The sequence below is a fragment of the Pelodiscus sinensis genome, chromosome 18 (assembly GCF_052426305.1).
Source record: "Pelodiscus sinensis isolate ZL-2025 chromosome 18, ASM5242630v1, whole genome shotgun sequence".
Classification (NCBI taxonomy): domain Eukaryota; kingdom Metazoa; phylum Chordata; order Testudines; family Trionychidae; genus Pelodiscus; species Pelodiscus sinensis.
Genome location: NC_143069.1, coordinates 31,146,596 through 31,165,606, shown reverse-complemented (window position 1 = coordinate 31,165,606; position 19,011 = coordinate 31,146,596). Strand labels below are relative to the sequence as shown.

At 62.2% G+C, this 19,011-nt stretch overlaps 1 protein-coding gene across 6 annotated transcripts; it reads left to right on the top strand.

Moving 5' to 3' along the window:
- Positions 1-810: 810 nt before the first annotated feature.
- Positions 811-18,384, top strand: LOC149523368 (immunoglobulin superfamily member 1-like). 6 transcript variants are annotated; one of them, XM_089770328.1, is made up of 8 exons: positions 839-1,134; positions 1,318-1,353; positions 2,070-2,360; positions 2,774-3,058; positions 5,062-5,337; positions 5,732-5,803; positions 7,662-7,798; positions 7,896-8,687. In XM_089770328.1, exons 1-7 carry the CDS (start codon positions 1,107-1,109, stop codon positions 7,796-7,798), a joined length of 1,125 nt encoding a protein of 374 aa, XP_089626454.1. In that variant the 5' UTR covers positions 839-1,106; the 3' UTR covers positions 7,896-8,687. The 6 variants fall into 6 exon arrangements, with proteins under 6 accessions (XP_089626452.1, XP_089626453.1, XP_089626454.1 ...); XM_089770330.1 differs by having other exon boundaries at positions 841-1,134; positions 5,732-5,788; XM_089770326.1 differs by lacking the exons at positions 5,062-5,337; positions 5,732-5,803; positions 7,662-7,798; positions 7,896-8,687 and adding exons at positions 15,096-15,386; positions 15,975-16,259; positions 16,642-18,384 and having other exon boundaries at positions 811-1,134.
- The last annotated feature ends 627 nt before the right edge of the window (positions 18,385-19,011 follow it).

Genomic DNA, 19,011 nt, shown 5'->3' with positions numbered 1-19,011 from the left:
CTGAGACCAGGAGCTGGGGCGTGTCCTGAGGGAGCAAGCTACTTGTGGGCTCTGTCCCCGCGACCTCGCCCCTCCCCTGTCTGGTGGCTGTCGCTCCCCCATCTCTTGTGCAGCATCTTGAGGTTGGGGCAGGAAACTCGGCTCAGCCCTCGGCCCCGTGAGCTCTGCCCGGGGCTCGGAGCCGCATCAACCCGCTGCCCAGGGAACGGGCCAGGGAAGGGGACACGGGGCCTTTCACCTCCAGGGGGCCACTTCTATCTGTGCCCTTTTCTCTAACCACTAGACCCCACCCCCATCAGAGCTAGGGGGAACCCAGGAGTCCTGACTCCCAGCCCATTCTCCGCCTCACTGTAACCACTAGCCCCCACTGCCCTCCCAGAGCCATTCCCAGGTGAGCTGCCGGGGAATGAGGAGCTGTCTGGCTCCGGGCAGCCTTCCCCTTTGCTGCCTTCTCAGCGCCTCCTTTCACAACACCGGCTCTAAACATGTCCCTCGGCCTCCTTCGCTCACGGGGCCAGAAACCACAAACACCCCCTGAGAACAGCGTCAGCAGCACCGCTACCTGAGCGGGAGGTTGGCCAGGACCCTTCACCCTCATGCTCCAGGGCGGGTGCTGGGCCCAGCCGGGTCAGGAAGGAATCTCTGCCCTGCTCCGTGGGAGAGGGGCACTCACGGGTGGGGGAGGAGGGACTGCGGGGGGGTTCCCTGTCTCTGCTATCTGTTGTGGTTGCAGACAGGCTGGGCAGGCATGCTGGGCCCCTCTGGACACCTCCCGAGAGTCTCCTGTTCCCGGCTGGTGCCCACACTGGGCAGCTCCCATGTGGGGCTGGGTGGTGCTGCAAGAGGGACCAGGCGGCTGCGGCAGGATGTGGTTTGCTGGGTGCTGCAGGGCGCTGGCTTTGCTCTGCCCACGGTAGATTTGTCCTGGAGATTGCAGAGAAACCATCTGACGGGGAAGAAAGGGGCCGAGCGACGCGCCGGCTTCCTGGAGCTGCAGCCCCGGCGCGGTTCCTCTTTCCACTCCCACTCGGACCTCAGGGTGGGTGCAGCTGGACACCCGGGGCATTGGTGGCAGCAGGGAGAGACCCTCCATTTACTGCCCTGCCATGGCGTCTGCTCCCACCATCCTCCTCTGTGAGTATTGGAGACAGCCAAGGCCTGTGCCCATGGGGAGGGGGAATCTGAGACCAGGATGTGTGCCCATGGGGGGGGTGTCTCAGGCCAGGGTGAGTGCCCATGGGGGAGGGGGAGATCTGGGACCAGGGTGTAGCATCTGGTTGCTCGGGCCTTGGCACTAAGGATCTGTCTCCTCCCCAGGCTGCTGGCTGGCCGGGCACAGTGGGGCGCGGGGACGTGAGTATCTGCCTGTGGGAGGATGGGGAGATCAAGGGTGGGAGGGGGCTGCTGGGGGAGGGGAAAGAGGAACTGAGCCCTGAACCTCCCCCAACCCCAAACTGCCCCTGTGGGCTCAGACCCGTCTTCTTCCTCCCCCCACAAGTGTAGTTACGAGGAACTGGGGTTTGAGGAAGCATTTGGAATCTGACCCGTGCCCTGCCCCCCAGGGCTGTGCGGGTTGCTGGGGGGAGGGGACATGGATTCGTTTCAGTTCATACAGACGCTAACGGGGCACGTCCGTGGGCTCTGGCTCCCCTCAGCGTAACCGCAACGTTCAGTGTCCATGCAGCTGGGGGTAGAAAGCCCCAGACCCACCCCAACCATTCCCCTCCCCTGCACACACAGCCCCCCCAGTGTCCAAGGCCTGGGAAAGGGGGGGGGTCTCACGTGACTCCTGCAGATCAGAGTCTATTTCCAACCCCAGGGATGGCAGGGGGCAGAGCTGCAGGGGCCCACGTCTCAGGCTGCCTTAGGTGGGGCTGTGGGGTGCCAGGTGATCCCCCTGCAGCCGGGTGCTGAGCTACGTGGGGTGAACCCCCAGCCCTGAGCCCCGTGGCCCGGCAGTGCCAGCGCTGGCAGGGCAGCTCCTGGGGCAGTGGAATGGGGACGGGCTGAGTGCGCGGGGGCAGGGCAGGTCGTGTCTCCATTTAACTCCTGTCTCTTGTCGAAAGCAGAGCGCGAATTCCCCAAGCCCCTCGTCGGGGGGAGCCCCCGCTGGGTGGTGGCGCCCGGGGAAAACGTCTCCATCCGCTGTGAGGGTCGGTTCTCAGGCGCGGAGTTCCTTCTGCGTAAAGCCGGGTACCCGAACCTGCAGCAGCGGGTGGTTCCTGCTGGGACCGTGGCTGAGTTTCCCCTGCCCAGCGTGGGCCGGGCAGATGCCGGGAGCTACACCTGCGAATATCACCCCACAACGGCGCCGACTCGCTGGTCACACCAGAGCGACCCCGTCGAGATCATTGTAGCAGGTGAGGGGCCTGGCCCGGTGTCCTGCTCCCCCCACACCCAGCCGGACCCCAGGGGGTCTCTGCACCACTGGGATGTGGGGAGCCGGGCTCTGCCCTGGGCCCAGCAGAGGGGACGCCTAGCTGGGGCAGAAGGAGTCACTGGGGGTCCCCAGACACAGTGGGGTTAGCGGCACTTGGAGATTTGGGACCCTGGAGACTGGGCTGCCCAGACACCTGCCAGGGAGCAGAGCTCTGGGCCCCAGGGCTGGGGCTGCACCGTGTTTTAGGGGAAGCCCTGGGCGCCGGTGGGAAGGTGTCCAGGGGCCTGTCTCCGGGGCCCCGGGTCTGACCCGCCTCAGGCTGTGTGGCGAGGTCGGGCCCCAGGGCTGAGTGACGGGGCCTGTGTCTCCCGGCCTGTCTGCTTCCCTCTGCAGAACCCAGAGACCCCAAACCCAACATCTCCCTGAGCCCCAGCGGGTGGGTCACCCTGGGGGCATCCGTGACAATCCGGTGTCGGGGTCTGCGCCTGGGCAGGCGGTTCGTGCTGAAGACAGCGGGAGGCCAGTTTCTGCACGTGGATCCACACGGGTTTGAGGCAGAGTTTTCCCTCAGCAGCCTGCGCCGGGAGCAGGGCGGGAGCTACAGCTGCTCCTACCACAGCAAATCGGAGCCGTTCACCGTGTCCTACCCCAGCGACCCCGTGGAGCTGGTGCTGAGAGGTGAGGGGCCCGGCTCGGCCTCCCCGCTCCCAGCCCCACAGGCAGGGGGCTCAGAACGAAAGGGACGCGCAGAGCCAGGGTCTGTCCGGGGCCCAGCGAGTGGGCGCCCAGCCGGGAAGAGGGATGGAATCGCGGGGAGTGGTGAGTTCCCAGGCAGTGGGGAGCAGCTGCCCTTGGAGACCTGGGACTGGCTACTGTAATGCTGCCCCTGAACCGTGAATCGCTGTTTAATGCCGGGATCCCATCCCCCGTGTTCTCTAGCCCCTGCCCCAGGCAGTGCCCAGGCCGGAGCTGAACGAGGCAGGGGCTGCAGGAGAAGCGGCGCCTCGGTGGATACGGCACTGGGCTGGGACCCAGGAGATCCGGCCCAGCTCCTAGTGTGGGCCGACCCGCCCTGTGGGGTGGGAGCACGTCATGTGGTTCAGAAGGGACCCTTCATTGTTGGGGGGCATCACATGTGGGGATCTCAGACCAAGCACCCACAAACTGAGACACCCACATGTGGGGGGGGGGGGGCTTTTGCAACCACTGACCTCATAGCGCTGGGTCCCTTGTGCTGTGGGAACAGGTAGGGGCCCAGTTGTGAGTTGAGAGAGCCCCTCCCCCACCATGTTCCCTAAGGAAGTCTGTCTGTACCTCAGTTTCCCCCAGTGTAGAATGGGGACAAAGGTGCTGACTCCCTTCCTGTACTAACAGGTGCGCCTCCCCAGCATGGCAGCTCCTGCTGGTCACTGTGGGAATTAGCTCCACTCAGCACCAGAGCAGCCTCTTCCGGCTGGTGTCTCGCCTGCTCTTCCCCTCCGCTAGCTTGTGTTCAGACCAAGTCCCTCCCAGACAGCAGTGCCCTTCCCTCCAGGTGCTGCCCCATGGCCCTGCCCCCACCCTCTGGGGTCCTTCCCCTCAGGGAATCCCCCAATCTCCTATACCCACCTTGCCTCAGTGACCCTCCGCCAGTCGTCGGCCAGCCCCTGCCTCGGGGGAAACCACAGCCTGACCTGGCCACTCCTCATGGGCAAGGGGGGATCCTGATGCCTTCCCCTACACCAGCTGCCTCCCCAGTGCCCTCAGGCCTCTATCACTGGGCCTCCCCCAGCCCTGCTGGGTCTACAGTACCCAGACCACCAGCCAGGCAGCTCCTGCTTCCTCCAGGGCTGGAGTTAGAGTGCTTAGCCTAGCCAGCCATCTCTTTTATACTACCCTCCTGGGTTCTGATTGGCTGCCACAAGGCCCCTCATGATTGGCCGCAAGCTACAGCCCTCTCCCCGGGCTGTTTTAACCCGTTTTGTGCCAGGAGGGAGGTGACCGTCCCGCTCCAGAGGCTCAGGTCCTGCGGTGCCAGAGAGCAGCCCCGGATTCGCTCTGGGTGCGTCTAGACTGGCAACATTTTGTGCAAAAACTTGCCTCCTGTCTACACTGGCCGCTTGAATTTGTGCAAGAGCATTGACCATCTCATGTAAGATTGTCAGTGTTCTTGTGCAAATACTTTGACGCTCCCGCTCAGGAAAAAGCCCTCTTGTGTAAATGTTTTTGCACAAGAGGGTCAGTGTAGACAGGGACAGGAATTTTTTGCTAAGAAAGCCCCAATGGTGAAAATGGCAGCCGGAGCTTTCTTGCACAAAACCGTGTCTATACTGGGCACAGATGCTTTTGCGCAAAGGAACTTGCCAATCTAGATGCTCTTTGGCGGAAAAACTTTTCCGTTAAAAGTATTTCCGCAAAATCATGCCAGTCTAGATGCAGCCTCTGTGTCCGGGGCTGGAGGCCGTGAACGAGGCAGGGGCCTCACCCGGCACTTGAGGATCCCAAGAACTAGGGAGCCGCGGCTCCCTGTCTGTGGGGCTGGGATCCCGCAGGATTCTGGGCTGGGGGAGGGGGGGGCTCCAGGATCAGGGAGTGAATCTCTGCCCAGGGCCCCCGGATCTGCATGGGGCTGGGCCGGCCGGGGAGGACGGGGCTGGGTGGCTGCCTGGGTCTGACTCTCACTGCCTGTCTCCTGTGCATAGATCCCAGCCTGCCCAGACCCTCCGTCTCTCTGAACCCCACTGGGGCAAACGTCACCATCCAGTGCCAGGGGCCGGGCGGGGACGTGAGGTTCTTCCTGCACCAGACTGGAGACCTGACCCGGCCGCGCCCCATGGACCCTGCTGGGGACGGGGCCGAGTTCCACATCCGCCCCGTGGGCCGGCAGCACGGAGGGAGCTACAGCTGCAGCTACCGGCCCCGGGCAGAGCCCTTCGTCTCCTCGGCGCCCAGCGACCCCGTGGGGCTGGTGGTAGCAGGTGAGGGGCCTGGCTCAGTGTCCCCGCCCTCAGCCCCACTCCCAGCCAGACCCTCAGGGGATCTAGCACCGTCGGGCTGCTCAGACCAAGCTCTCCTTGGGCACCGCAGAGGGGATGCTGGGATGGACGCAGGGGGGTTCTCTAGCCAGGGGGCAGCAGCAGCCGCTGGCGTTTTGGGGTCCGGACCCAGGAGATCCCTGTCCCTAGGGGGAGCTGCAGAGCCAGGCCTGTCCCCAGGGGGTTGCATCCCAGCTTTGGGGTGCATGGAGGAGTCAGGCCCAATGCAGCCCCATGGATCCGCAATACCAGTGCCCAGGAATGACTGAGCATCACGATATGGGGGGCAGGGGGGGCTCGCTGAGTCCCTGTTTTCATCCCTTCCCTCCCCTGACAGAGGCTGGGGAAACAGACCCGATCCAGCCTGGAGTGGCGCCGGATCCCACCCGCCCAGGTAGCGCTTGGCCAGGTACCAGGGATGGGGGGGAGCCCCTGAAAACAGCCCTGGGAACAGACTCCTGGTGCCCAAAGAGCCACCCCTGGGGAGGGTGGGCCAGGGGCAGTGACTTCTAGTGGGGGGGCCCACACACCATGGAAAGGGGCAGCTGCAACCCCTCCCTCCCCACCAGACCCCCAGCTCCCCCGACCCTCTTCCCTGGTGGGTCGCCTGTCTGGAAGCTCCAGGGAGATCCCGGCAGGGGGCAGGATCTGTGGGTCCAGGCTGTGAAATTGGTGCCAGCTGGGTGCCCAGGCCCTGGGGTAAAAGCTCTTGGGCTGCATGACCCAGAATTCCCTCTGCTCTTGCTTCCCCTCCCCCTCTGGGTCCCCCTGAACCACCCCCCATAGATGTTCTCCTGCCTCTGGGGCAAAGCACTCTTTGCGGAAAAGCGTCCGTGGCCAATCTAGACGCGCTTTTGCGCAAAAAAGCCCCGATCGCCATTTTCGCCACTGGGACTTTTGCCCGAACGGGAGCAGCATAGTATTTCTGCAAGAAGCACACTAATACCAACCCTGGTACCTTCCCTTGCAACAAACCCCGTTGCCAGCTTTGTCCACATATTCATTCTGCTGATACCATTATTGGACCTAACCAAGTGAGTTATAAGATCAAGAACACATATTCCTGCGCATCCAGAAATATAATCTACGCTATCATGTGCCGAAAGTGTCCGTCTGCTATGTACATTGGACAAACATCTCAGACACTTTGCCAAAGGATTAATGCCCACAAAACAGATATCAGACAAGATCACAAAGAGAAAACAGTTTCTTGCCACTTTAACCAGAAAGGACACTCTCTAAATGACTTAGCCACCTGCATTCTGCTACAAAGACCTTTTACATCTGCACTTGAAAGGGAATCCTCTGAACTGTCATTCATGTTAAAATTCGACACTTACCAACAAGGACTTAACAAGTCTTTGAACTTTCTCACCCATTACCAAGACAGTTTCCCCAATTATCACCTGTAATACCATTAACTCACAAACATCCCACTCTCCCTACCTTTAATATCAGCAATTCACAGACACTTACCTTCCTTCCTCCCCCTTCCCACCCCCCCGCATCCCCCTTCTGTTCTGCAATGTGATTTGTCCTTTTCATATTTGTTCATTTTTTTAAAATTGTATCCTTTGGTATATATGGTTGTGACTACTTTCTTCCACTATTTGATCTGAGGAAGTGGGTCTGGCCCACGAAAGCTCATCATCTAATAAACCATCTTGTTAGTCTTTAAAGTGCTACATTGTCCTGCATTTTGCTTCAACTACCCCAGACTAACACGGCTACATTTCTATCACTGATTTCTTACATGAGATCGTCAGTGCTTTAGCGGAAATTCAAGCTGCCAGTGTAGACAGCTGGCAAGTTTTTCTGGAAAAACTGGCCAGTCTAGACACAGCCTGGCTGGGCCTGGGCACCGGGGGGTGGGAGGTGGGGGAGGGGTAGTGTGTGAAATCCCAGCCCCCTCCCCCCCCACGCACAGGGCCAGGCTGTGTCTGGCAGCATCCACGATGCTCTGGGGATGGGCTCCCAGCACAGCCGACAGGCCGGGCAGAGGTGCCTGTGGGGGGCACAGAGGCATCACGTGGGACAGTTCACCACCCAGGAGCCACTTTCACTGGGGAAACTGAGGCTCAGGGAAGCAGGATGAAGCCTCCCCTGAGAAGTCAGCTCCAAGGAGGCCCCAGATCTGCACTTCCGGGGGGGGGGAGCAGGTCTGACCTGCCAGATGGGGGCTGGGGGCTCTGCTCCCCAGGCAGCACCAGCTGCTCATCTCCCCATCCTGCTGTCATGTGACTCTCCTTTCCCCCCCCCCCCCGCAGCAGCCCCCCCAGAGCACCCGGATTTTACCCACGGCAACATCGCCCGCCTGGCACTGGGTGCCGGGGTCCTGCTCATCCTCATCCTGGGGCTGATCCTGGTCAAGGCCTATTGCAGCCACCCGAGGGGGGGGCCCTAGGTGAGGTGACCCCCCCCGTCTGTGCCCCGTGCTCCCCTCAGGGGCTGGCCCAGGGCGACAGGGGCCCCTCTAACCCACCATCTCTCTGCGCCCCCAGGAGCCTGGATCCGTCCTTGCAGAGAAGAGAATCTCCCGGGGACGAGCTGCTGCCCCTCGGGGGGCTGAGACACTGGCACAAACCCCAGCCCCCAACAGCCCTGCCTCGGACCAACCCAACGTCTGCACCCCAGGAGCAAACCCCAACGGCCAGCCAGGAGCACCAGCCCCTGCGGCACCAGCTAAAAGAGCCACCCCTGCCCTGAGCGCTTTGGGGTCCTCGCCCTGCGGAGCCTCCGTGCCCCGAGACAGAGTTCCTGCCAGGGGGGCTGCATCCGGCCCTGGAATAATGGCACATGCTGCTGTCAAAGTCAGACAGGACTCACAGATTTGTCAGACCGCTCTGTTTATTAGCAAAGCTCTGCTAAATGCACCCAGAAAATGTGAGCACCCTACAAGGTTCAAACCCCTTGATTTATACAGTCAAAAGAAAGCCAAGTTAACAGGATTAAAAGGGGGGCAAAACTTCACATGATTAGTGTGAGACTAGTCAAGTATCTTCGTTTCAACATCAAGCACACAGCAATCTCCTGTCCATATCTCCCTGGTTATCTCAAATGCTTTCTGCCTAACACCTAATGCTCCTTTTCCTGTTAACTCAGGCCCACCTGGCTAGCACGCTGATCTGCATACCTACAATCAACATTAACGTACTTTTCTTCTTCCTCTTAAAAGACAAACAGAATTCCTTCAACTTATTCATTTATTACAGCACAATTCGTCTTTCTCTTACAGTATAATTCTTTCTACTTTCACACTGCCTCCAGGGGTCTGCCCCCCACTCACGCTGCAGCCCCCCCCCCCAGAGCCTTCTCCCCCCGGCCCCCAAACCTCCCCATGCGGGAGCAGCTGGGATACCGGAGCCCCCAGTGTCAAGTGGGAGGTTCTGCATGCGGCATGAGAGTGAACATTGGGGACAATCGGGGGGCGGGGTTGGTCCAGCCCGACCGAGAAGGCCGACGGCTCATCGGGCTGCTCGCGTGGGAGCATCGCCAGCAGAGCCAGAGAAGTGATGATTCCCATGTTCGGCTCTGGGGAGGCCACATCCGGAGTGTTGTGTCCAGTTCTGGGCCCCCCCTACAAAAAGGATGTGGACGCATTGTAGAGGGTACAGTGGGGGGCAACGAAAATGATTGGGAGGCTGGAGCACACGACCTATGAGGAGAGACTGAGGGATTTGGGTTTGTTTAGTCTGCAGAAGAGAAGAGCGAGGGCGGATTTGAGAGCAGCCTCCAAATCCCTCAAGGGGGGTTCCACGGGATGGGGAGAGGCTGTTCTAGGGGAGCAGATGGCACAACGAGGCACAATGGTCTCACATTGCAGCGGGGGAGGTCTAAACTGGAGATAAGGAAAAACTCTTTCCCTAGGCGGGTGGGGAACACTGGGACGGGTTCCCTAGGGAGGGGGTGGAATCTCCATCCCGAGAGGTTTTTAAGTCCTGGCTTGACAAAGCTCTGGCTGGGCTGATTGGGTTGGGGTTGGTCCTGTTTTGGGCAGGGGGTTGGACTCAATGACTCCTGAGGTCTCTGCCAGCCCTGGGATTCTAGGACCAGCCGCCGGACAGCGCCCCAGGGCAGGGCTGGGGCATGACTGGGGTACGGGAGAATTGCGGGAGCAGAAATCCATAATCCAAAATTGGGGTGTCACAATTGATTAGAAAACTCCCTGACCCCCAAATCGAACCTGTCATTGGAATCAGCACTTGGCTGGTGTAGATCGAGGACTATTGGTCCGTAACGGGGCTGCGGCGCTGTGGACACTGCGCACGCTCGGCCGTGGCCTTTGCTCCCGGTTTGGTTCTTTCCCAAAGCCATTTCTGGGTTTTTCCTTGTGTTCATGCTGAGCCAGACTCTCCCTTTCTTCCCATTTCTGTGGGTCGCCGCCTCCCACCTCTTGTGGGGGTTGTGTTGGCCTCTGTGGTCACTGTCTTCAGTCTGGTTCGTAATCACTCGGGTTGCTTCGTTGTGTTGCATGTGATTCTGCTGCCCTGTGCTGTTCTGCAGTGACTCAGTGTGTGTGTGTGTGTGTGTGTGTGTGTGTGTGTGCCTCAGTTTCCCTGGGCACTGCAGCTCTAGCGGGATGAGGAGGGGGAGGCCGGACACGACTCACTGGGGAAGTAAGTTCAGTCTCTCACTCCCCAGGGCCAGCAAATAACACTTGGGCCTGGACGCAGGACAGAGCAGGATGGGGGCTCCCTAGGGGCTGTGAGCAGTGGCTGGGTGGGTGGGTTAGTTTTCAGCTGACTGGGGGAGGAGGCAGCCTAGCTGGCCTGGGGCCCTTTCCCCGAGGTGTGTTGCACCGAATGCTCCTGTCTCCTGTCACAACAAGTCTGAGCTGCGCTGTGTCCCTGAGACCCAATAAACCTCCTGTTCTACAGACCGGCTGAGGGTCTCATCTGGCCACGGATGGGGGTGTAGGGCCCGGGGACTCCCCCACACTCCATGACCCCTCCTCTCTGCAGGGTTCCCTCTAATCATCCCTGCTCCAGAGAGGGGGGGATTTTGGGATGTGCCCAGTGTGTGTGTGGAGGGGTGCGACACGGAGGGGCTGGAAGACACGTCCGTTTCCTATTGGTGCACAGAACAAAATTAAAGCGGCGGGGGTGGGGCCAAGGGATTCTGAGGATGAGAGGGGGGCCCAGGGCCGGGGCAGAGGGTTGGGGGTCAGGGCTGTGAGGGCTCTGGCTGGTGGAGCAGGGCTGAGGGGCTCAGGGCCGGGGCAGAGGGTTGGGGGTCAGGGCTGTGAGGGCTCTGGCTGGTGGAGCAGGGCTGAGGGGCCCAGGGCTGGGGCAGAGGTTGGGGGGCAGGGGCTCAGGGGGGCTACGTATGAGGGGTTTGGGGTGCAGGGCGGCTCCAGGCAGGGGCCGAGGGATCAGAGTATAGAAGGGGGCTGTGGGGATGGGGCATCGTCAGCCAGGAGAGATGGAACGTGGGGTGGAGGCAAGGACATCCCAAGGCCACGGGGAGAGGTGAAGAGATGGGAGCTGGGGGTCAGGTCAGAGTTATATGAGGTGTGGGGGGGCTCGTTCCACTGCCCCTTTGATGGCGCCATCTTGACAGTCTGGGGGGTGCAGGATTATTTCAGCACAAGACTCGGGCATCGGCCACGTTAGCCAGGGGCAGCATGGCCACCATGTGAGGGCAGCAGGTGAGGGTGGGGGGGCCATGTTAACTGAGGGCATCCAGGGGCCCCTGCCCTTGGGGAGCCAGGGCAGATGGGGGCCATGGTTACTGGAGGCAGTGAAGGGAGAGAGGCTGGGGACGGTGTTGGGGTGGGGTGTGAATCGGGGAGGGGACATAGGCGGAGGAGACGGAGGACGGGGGCTGTTGGGGGTGGGGGACACATGGGCAGGGGAGGGGACACAATGGGGTGAATGGACAGAGGACGGAGTCAGAACTGGTGGGATGGGGAGCCGAGGGGGGATATGAGGGATCTACAGGCTGGGGGGACACAAGGGAGAGGCGACCGAAGCCGGGGGGAGGGCAGCAGAACAGAGGAGATGGGGCCATGAGAAGACACAGGATGTGGTGGGGGTGTGAATAGTGGAGGTGACTGAGGCCGGAGGGGGGGGCAGAACAGAGGAGATGGGGCCATGAGGAGACACAGGATGTGGTGGGGGTGTGACTGGGGGAGGAGACAGAGGCGGGGGGGGCAGTTACTTGTGGGCTCAGTCTCCGCGACCTCGCCCCTCCCCTGTCTGGTGACTGTCGCTCCCCCATCTCTGGCGCAGCATCTTGAGGTCGGGGCAGGAAACGCGGCTCAGCCATTGGTCCTGTGAGCTCTGCCCGGGGCTCGGAGCGGCGCCAACCCGCTGCCCAGGGAACGGGCCGGGGAAGGGGACACGGGGCCTTTCACCTCCAGGGGGCCACTTCTATCTGTGCCCTTTTCGCTAACCACTAGTCCCCACCCCCTACTTGGCTGTGTCTAGACTGGCAAGTTTTTCCGCAAAAGCACTTGCTTTTGCGGAAAAACTTGCCAGCTGTCTACACTGGCCGCTTAATTTTGCGCAGAAGCACTGACTTCCTACTGTCTGAAATCAGTGCTTCTTGCGCTACACCGCGTCTAGATTGGCACGGACGCTTTTCCGCAAAAAGTGCCCCCCCCCCGCCTCTGTCCCATGGCCCCCAGCTGAGAACAGCGTTGGCAGCGCCGCCGCCTGAACAGGACCTTGGCCAGGCCCCTCCACCCTCATGCTCCAGGGCAGATACTGGGCCCAGCCGGGTCAGGAAGGAATCTCTGCCCTGCCCCATGCGAGAGGGGCACTCGGGGGAGCGGGGAACGGTGACTGTGCGGGGGTTGCCCCTCTCTGCTCTGTGTTGCGGCTGCAGACAGGCCACTTGAGAATGGGAAGCCTGGGTCCCTCCGGACACCTCCCAAGATTCCCCCGTTTCCGGCTGGTGCCCGCAGTGGGCAGCTCCCATTTGGGGCTGGGCGGTGCTGCAGGAGGGGCCAGGCGGCTGCGGGGGGATGTGGTTTGCTGGGTGCTGCAGGGCGCTGGCTTTGCTCTGCCCGCGGTAGATTTGGCCTGGAGTTTGCAGAGAAACCATCTGACGGGGAAGAAAGGGGCCAAGCAACTCACCAGCTTCCCGGAGCCTCCCCCCGGTGCAGTTCCTCATTCCGCTCCCACTCGGGCGGGGTGCAGCTGGGCACTGGGGCGTCAGTGGCAGCGCGGAGGGACCCCCCACTGTCCAGACATGGCGTCTGCTCCCACCGTCCTCCTCCTCGGTGAGTATCGGAGACAGCCAGGGCGTGTGCCCATGGGGAGGGGGGTCTCAGGACAGGCTGGTGCCCATGGGGGGTCGGGTCTAATACCAGGGCAGGTGCCAATGGGGGGGCTCTGGGACCAGGCTGTAGGACCCAGTTGCTCTGGCCTTGGCACTAAGGATCTGTCTCTTCCCCAGGCTGCTGGCTGGCCGGGCACAGTGGGGCGCGGGGACGTGAGTATCTGCCTGTGGGAGGACGGGGAGATCAAGGGTGGGAGGGGGCTACTGGGGGAGGGGAAAGAGGAACTGAGCCCTGAACCTCCCCCAACCCCAAACTGCCCCTGTGGGCTCAGACCTGTGTTCATGGGCAGTGGGTGAAACAGGGGCAGGGGGAGGCAACTCCTTAGCTCCGCCTCTTGCACCTGAGGCCCCGCCCCCTGTGGGCACCAACTCCCCCCCCGTAGGGGCAGGTCTCCCCCCACCCCCCGTAAGCTCCCCCAGCCTTGGGAATTGCCTCCCAAGCTGCCAGGTGCGGTCCCACCCACACTCTGCCCCTTATCCCTCCTGGCTCGCCCGTCTTCTTCCTTCCCTCCCCGCCCCCAGAGCAGGCACGAGGAGCTGGGGTCTGAGGAAGCAGCTGGTTCCGTGCCCTGCCCCCCCAGGTCTGTGCGAGTCGGGGGGGGGGGGAGACGTGGATTCATTTCAGCTCTGACAGGCGCTAATGGGGCCCGTCCGTGGGCTCTGGCTCCCCTCAGCGTAACCGCAACGTTCAGTGTCAGCGCAGCCGTGGGGGAGAAACCCCCAGATCGACCCCCAACAGCCCCCTCCCCCGCACGCCCAGCCCCCCAGCATCCAAGGCCTGGAGAAGGGGGGTATCTGGGGACCCCTCCGGTGGGATGGTGGAGGGCCAGGTGCTCCCCCTGCAGCCGGGTGCTGAGCTACGTGGGGTGAACCCCCAGCCCTGAGCCCCGTGGCCCGGCAGTGCCAGCGCTGGCAGGGCAGCTCCTGGGGCAGTGGAATGGGGACGGGCTGGGTGCGTGGGGGCAGGGCAGGTCGTGTCTCCATTTAACTCCTGTCTCTTGTCGAAAGCAGAGCGACTATTCCCCAAGCCCCTCGTCGGGGTGAGCCCCCGCTGGGTGGTGGCGCCCGGGGAAAACGTCTCCATCCGCTGTGAGAGTCAGTACTCAGACATGGAGTTCGTTCTGCTTAAAGCAGGCTACCCGAACCTGCAGCAGCGGGTGGTGCCTGCTGGGACCGTGGCTGAGTTTCCCCTGCCCAGCGTGGGCCAGGCAGATGCCGGGAACTACACCTGCGAATATCACCCCACAACGGAGCCGACTCGTTGGTCACACCTGAGCGACCCCGTTGAGATCATTGTAGCAGGTGAGGGGCCCAGCATCCTGCTCCCCCCACTCCTAGCCGACTCTTGGGGGTCTCTGCACCACTGGGATGTGGGGAGCCGGGCTCTGCCCTGGGCCCAGCAGAGGGGACGCCCAGCTGAGGGAGGGAGAGTCACTGGGGGTCCCCAGCCACAGTGGGGTTAGCGGCACTTGGAGATTTGGGACCCTGGAGACTGGGCTGCCCAGACACCTGCCAGGGAGCAGAGCTCTGGGCCCCAGGGCTGGGGCTGCGCCGTGTCTCAGGGGAAGCCCTGGGCACCTGTGGGAAGGTGTCCAGGAGCCCATCCCCAGGGCCCCGGGTCTGACCCACCTCAGACCGTGTGGCAAGGCCGGGCCCCAGGGCTGAGTGACGGGGCCTGCGTCTCCCGGCCTGTCTGCTTCCCTCTGCAGAGCCCAGCGACCCCAAACCCAGCATATCCCTGAGCCCCAGCAGGGGGGTGTCGCTGGGGGGAGCCGTGACCGTCTGGTGTCGGCGTAGCACCTGGGCAGGTGGTTCGTGCTGAAGAAAGAGGGACGCCAATTTCTGCATGTGGATCTGGGCAGATTTGAGGCGGCGTTTCCCCTCAGCAACCTGCGCCCGGAGCAGGGCCGGGTCGAGCCATTCCTGCGCCCCGGGCAGTGGGCACGCGACGCCTGTGCAGCCCCACCCCCCGGCACGCTGGTCACCTTACAGCTGCCATCAGGTGCCCCACATAGGTTGGGTTTAGGGCAGAGTTTCCCCTCAGCCCCCTCCGCCGGGAGCAGGGCGGGAGCTACAGCTGCTCCTACCACAGCAAATCGGAGCCGTTCACCGTGTCCTATCCCAGCGACCCCGTGGAGCTGGTGCTGACAGGTGAGGGGCCCGGCTCGGCCTCCCCCCTCCCAGCCCCACAGGCAGGGGGCTCAGACCCAAAGGTACGCGCAGAGCCAGGGTCTGTCCTCTTAAAATAAGGAATAAGGAATCTTTCGGAAAAGGCTTTATTTTCCGAAAGATCCGAGTCTAGACTGGCACTTTTTTCCGGCAAACCTCCAAGCCGGCTGGGGAGGGCAGGGCTGGGTGGGCAATGGGGCTGGGTGGCTGCCCGGGTCTGGCTCTCACTGCCTGTCTCCTGTGCACAGATCCCAGCCTGCCCAGACCCTCTGTCTCTCTGAGCCCCACTTGGGTCGCCGCCCCAGGGTCAGACGTCACCATCCGGTGCCAGGGGCCGGGCGGGGACGTGAGGTTCTTCCTGCACCAGGCTGGAGACCTGACCCGGCCGCGCCCCATGGACCCTGCTGGGGACGGGGCCGAGTTCCACATCCGCCCCGTGGGCCAGCAGCACGGAGGGAACTACAGCTGCAGCTACCGGCCCCGGGCAGAGCCCTTCGTGTCCTCGGTGCCCAGCGACCCCGTGGGGCTGGTGATTGCAGGTGAGGGGCCTGGCTCCGCATCCCCGTTCCCAGCCCCACACCCAGCTGGGCCCTTGGGGGCACTCAGCACTGAGCCAGGCTCTGCCCTGGGCCCCACAGACAGAGGGCTCCCCCTTTCACATGAGGCCTGCACAGCAGGGTGTTAACCTGGAACTTCCCAACCCAGGCAGCCAGGGCGTTACCACGGGAACCTGGCCATTTGGAGGGACACTCTGTTGGCCCTGGAACCTAATGGTGGGGCTGTGAAGACAGGAGAGAGGACGCCCGGTGGGGGAGGAGGGACTGAGTAACGGGGGGAATTTTGAGTCTGGGGGAGGGGAGACCCTGTTGTCAGAAGGCGCTGCGGAGCAGGGGCCTTTCTAAGGGGATGCTGCCCATCTTGGGGGCACAGAGGGGTCAGGACCCAGGGGCTGCCCAACCGGCCCCTCCCTCACACTCTGAATCCAGGGCCCATCCCCAGCCCCTGCAAACCCAGGACTGTGTGGGGCTCTTCCCACGGAGGGGGGAGGGATCTGAGAGATGCCCCCCAGCCTACGGCCCCTCCCCCCCGGGGTCTGCGTCTCACGGCCTGTCTCATTCTGCTCCCAGAGCCCACTCTGCCCCGGCCCTCCATCTCCATCAGCCCCAGCAGGGGCGTCCGCCTGGGGGCAGCCGCCACCATCCGCTGCAGGGCTGGGCCCCAGAACGCCACCTTCCTTCTCTACAAAGACGGGGGCTACTGGGGGCGCGCGGCCCCCGTGGGGCACGTGGCCGAGTTCCCCGTGGCCGGCGCCGGATGGGAGGATGCAGGGAACTACAGCTGCTCCTATCACACCTCGCGGGAGCCGGTCGCCCTGTCCCGCCCCAGCGACCCCGCACGGCTGGTGGTGAGAGGTGAGGGGCCCAGAACCACCGTTCCCGGTCACTCTGTGCCAGTCCCGGGCCTGGGCAGCGAGGGGATATTGGGGGGCAGGGGAGGGGACCCCTCAGTCTATGAAATGGGCTGGTTCGGTCCCGGGAGCCCCCTCCCCCGGGGAAGACACGCAGGGCGGAGGCTGGAGGGGAGAGAGGCTGGAGTCACTGGGGGCGTGTGCGACCAGACACCATGGGGAGGGGTCCCTGCAGTGGGATGGACCGAGGGGTTCGCACGGGGACACACGGAGCCAGACAGGAAGGGGAGGGGGACAGGAAGCTGTCGCGGTTTCCTGTTGTGGGGGGCAGGAGGGGCCCAGTGGGTCTGACGGCACCAACCCCCTTCCCATTCTGTCACCCCCAGATTACACTCGGGGCAACATCGTGCGTCTGGCCCTGGCCGCCGGGGTTGTGCTGGGCCTGGCCCTGATCCTGGCTGAGGCTGCCCATGGCTGGGGGAGGGGCAGGCACTAGCTGAAGTGACCCCCCCATCATACCCCACTCAAGCGTGGGGGAGGGGCAGTGGGTCACTGTCACCCCGAGCGACGTGACGCCGCATCGTCGGGATGGAGCCGGAGGGACCATTGCGGCCGAACCCGAGTGAGCCGGCCCCACTGAGTGGCCCACCGACCGCGACATGGGGCTGGGGAGGTGCAGTGCTCGGGCCTCCCTCTGGGGGTGGCAGAGACGGCTAGCGGCGGTGGTATGCGGAGCCTGCACCACAGGGCGCCCTGGGGAGAGCTCCGGGCCCTACAAGGCGGGTGGAGCTATAGGGACATAGGGCGCCCTAGAGGCTGAGGCTTGGAGGCAGACGCCGCCCGTGCCGGTGGCCAGTCACCGGGGATGTGTTAGAAGTCTAGGAAATCATGAACGGTGTGGAAAAAGGGAATAAGGAAATGTTCTTCATTCCTTCGCTGACAGAACACAAGAAGCCGACTCAATTACATTAACAGGCGGCAGCTGTAAAACCAATAAAATACATTTTTTTTCACAATCAACCTGTGGAACTCCTTGCCAGGGGATGGTGGAAAGGCCCAAACCATAACAGGGTTCCGATAAGTACAAAATAAGTTCAAGGGGGATACGTCCATCAATGGCTACTAGCCAGGCTGGGCAGGGATGGTGTCCCTGGGGTCTGTTTGGCAAAAGCTGGGAATGAGCGTGATGATTGCCTCTTCTGTTTATTCCTCCTGAAGCCCCTGGCATTGGCCACTGTGGGCTGACAGGACCCTGGGCTAGATGGACCTTTGGCCTGACCCAGTCCAGCTGTTTTGATATTCTTACATAGAGCTGAAATGTATCTGCCCCCTGCTGTAACCCACTAGGCCCCACTGCCGTTGCAGAGCTGAGAGAGAGCCCAGGAGTCCTGCTGGGGTCTCTCTCTCTCTCCCCAGAGTCAGTCACTAAGTAAGACTAGACATAAATATTTGAAGGTGAACCAGTGTCCCTTAAGAGGTCAGAACATGCTAGTGTCAGAGCTGAGCGGCTCTAATATTCATTTACTTTATTTTCCTTTCTATATGAGTTAGACACAGAGCTCCTGCTACCGGCTACGTTGTCTGCCAAAAAAGAGTTTTCCAGCACCTTAGTAGCCCCAGGATGGAGATGATGTGGGGCGGGGGAGGGAGGGGGAAGGAATTGCTTCCAACCTGACCCTCAACTTACTACATTGTTACAGTGTAAAGCCGCCATCCCGCTCAGCTGTGGCTCAAGAAGCCGCAAACCCAGGCGTGCCCCATCGTGTCCGCTCCTCGCACGGTGCCAAGGCGCGTGTCGCATGTGGGCTGCCTTGCAGACTGGATAGGAAGGCAGCAGAGTGAAATCCTTCAAAACCAGGAAACACCACAGTGACAGTTTCCCTAAACACCCTTAACTCTGCCCCTCATTCCCATGCCAACCTTTACTTGCACGATCACCTATTAATTTTGCCTACATGGGTCATCGGCCACTTGAACCCAGCTGCTAAGAAAAGCTGCGAGGAGGGAGGGACATCTGAATGGAGATCGTGATTCCGGGAAGATGGAAGAACACGGCCTGAGGTCTCTTGGCTCCCAGCCTGGGGCACCTTCCTCATGCTGGCAGGGTGCACTGGAGGATGTCATGGCTCCCTCCCCCACAGAATCACACACAAGCTGGGGCTGCAGGAGGCCTGGCCAGGCTGCCGGTCCCAAGGTTTCCAGGGTTGTGCAGAGACTTGTGCTCACTGCGACCGCTCTAGATGGCAGCTGCAGATTAGGGCCAAAGTGAGAAGGACACAGGAAGAGACGAGACATCCTCACCTTCCTGTCGCTGCAGCCACCAGCTGAGCCCTGTATTTGGGGCTGGGTGCAGCTGGGCACCGGGCGTGGGTGGCAGAGCGGAGGGGCCCCTCACCTTCCCACCATGAGGCGATACTCTTCTTTGATGAGTATCGGGGCCAGCCAGAGTGTGGGCCCATGTGCTGGGTGGATCTGAGACCAGGGCGTGTGCTCATGGGGGGAAAGGGGAGCTGAGATTTGTGGGATCCACTTGCTCTGGGATCTGGCCCCTAACGACCCGTCTCTTTCCAGGCTGCTGGCTGGCTGGGCAGAGCGGGGCGCAGGGACGTGAGTATCTGTGGGGCACGGGGCACCTAGGAAAATTTCCCCAGGCAAGACGAGGGACTGGGGCTCCCTCCCACGGCCAGAGGCTGAGACCCCGCCCGGCTCAGTACAGGGATGGGCACCACGGCGGGAGGATTCACCTGCACCCAAGC

Coding starts and splice junctions, on each gene's coding strand:
- LOC149523368 (XM_089770326.1), top strand. CDS start 1,107: ATGGCGTCTGCTCCCACCATCCTCCTCT. Junction 1,135..1,317: donor TGCTCCCACCATCCTCCTCT/GTGAGTATTGGA, acceptor TCTCCTCCCCAG/GCTGCTGGCTGGCCGGGCAC. Junction 3,059..15,095: donor CGTGGAGCTGGTGCTGAGAG/GTGAGGGGCCCG, acceptor TCCTGTGCACAG/ATCCCAGCCTGCCCAGACCC.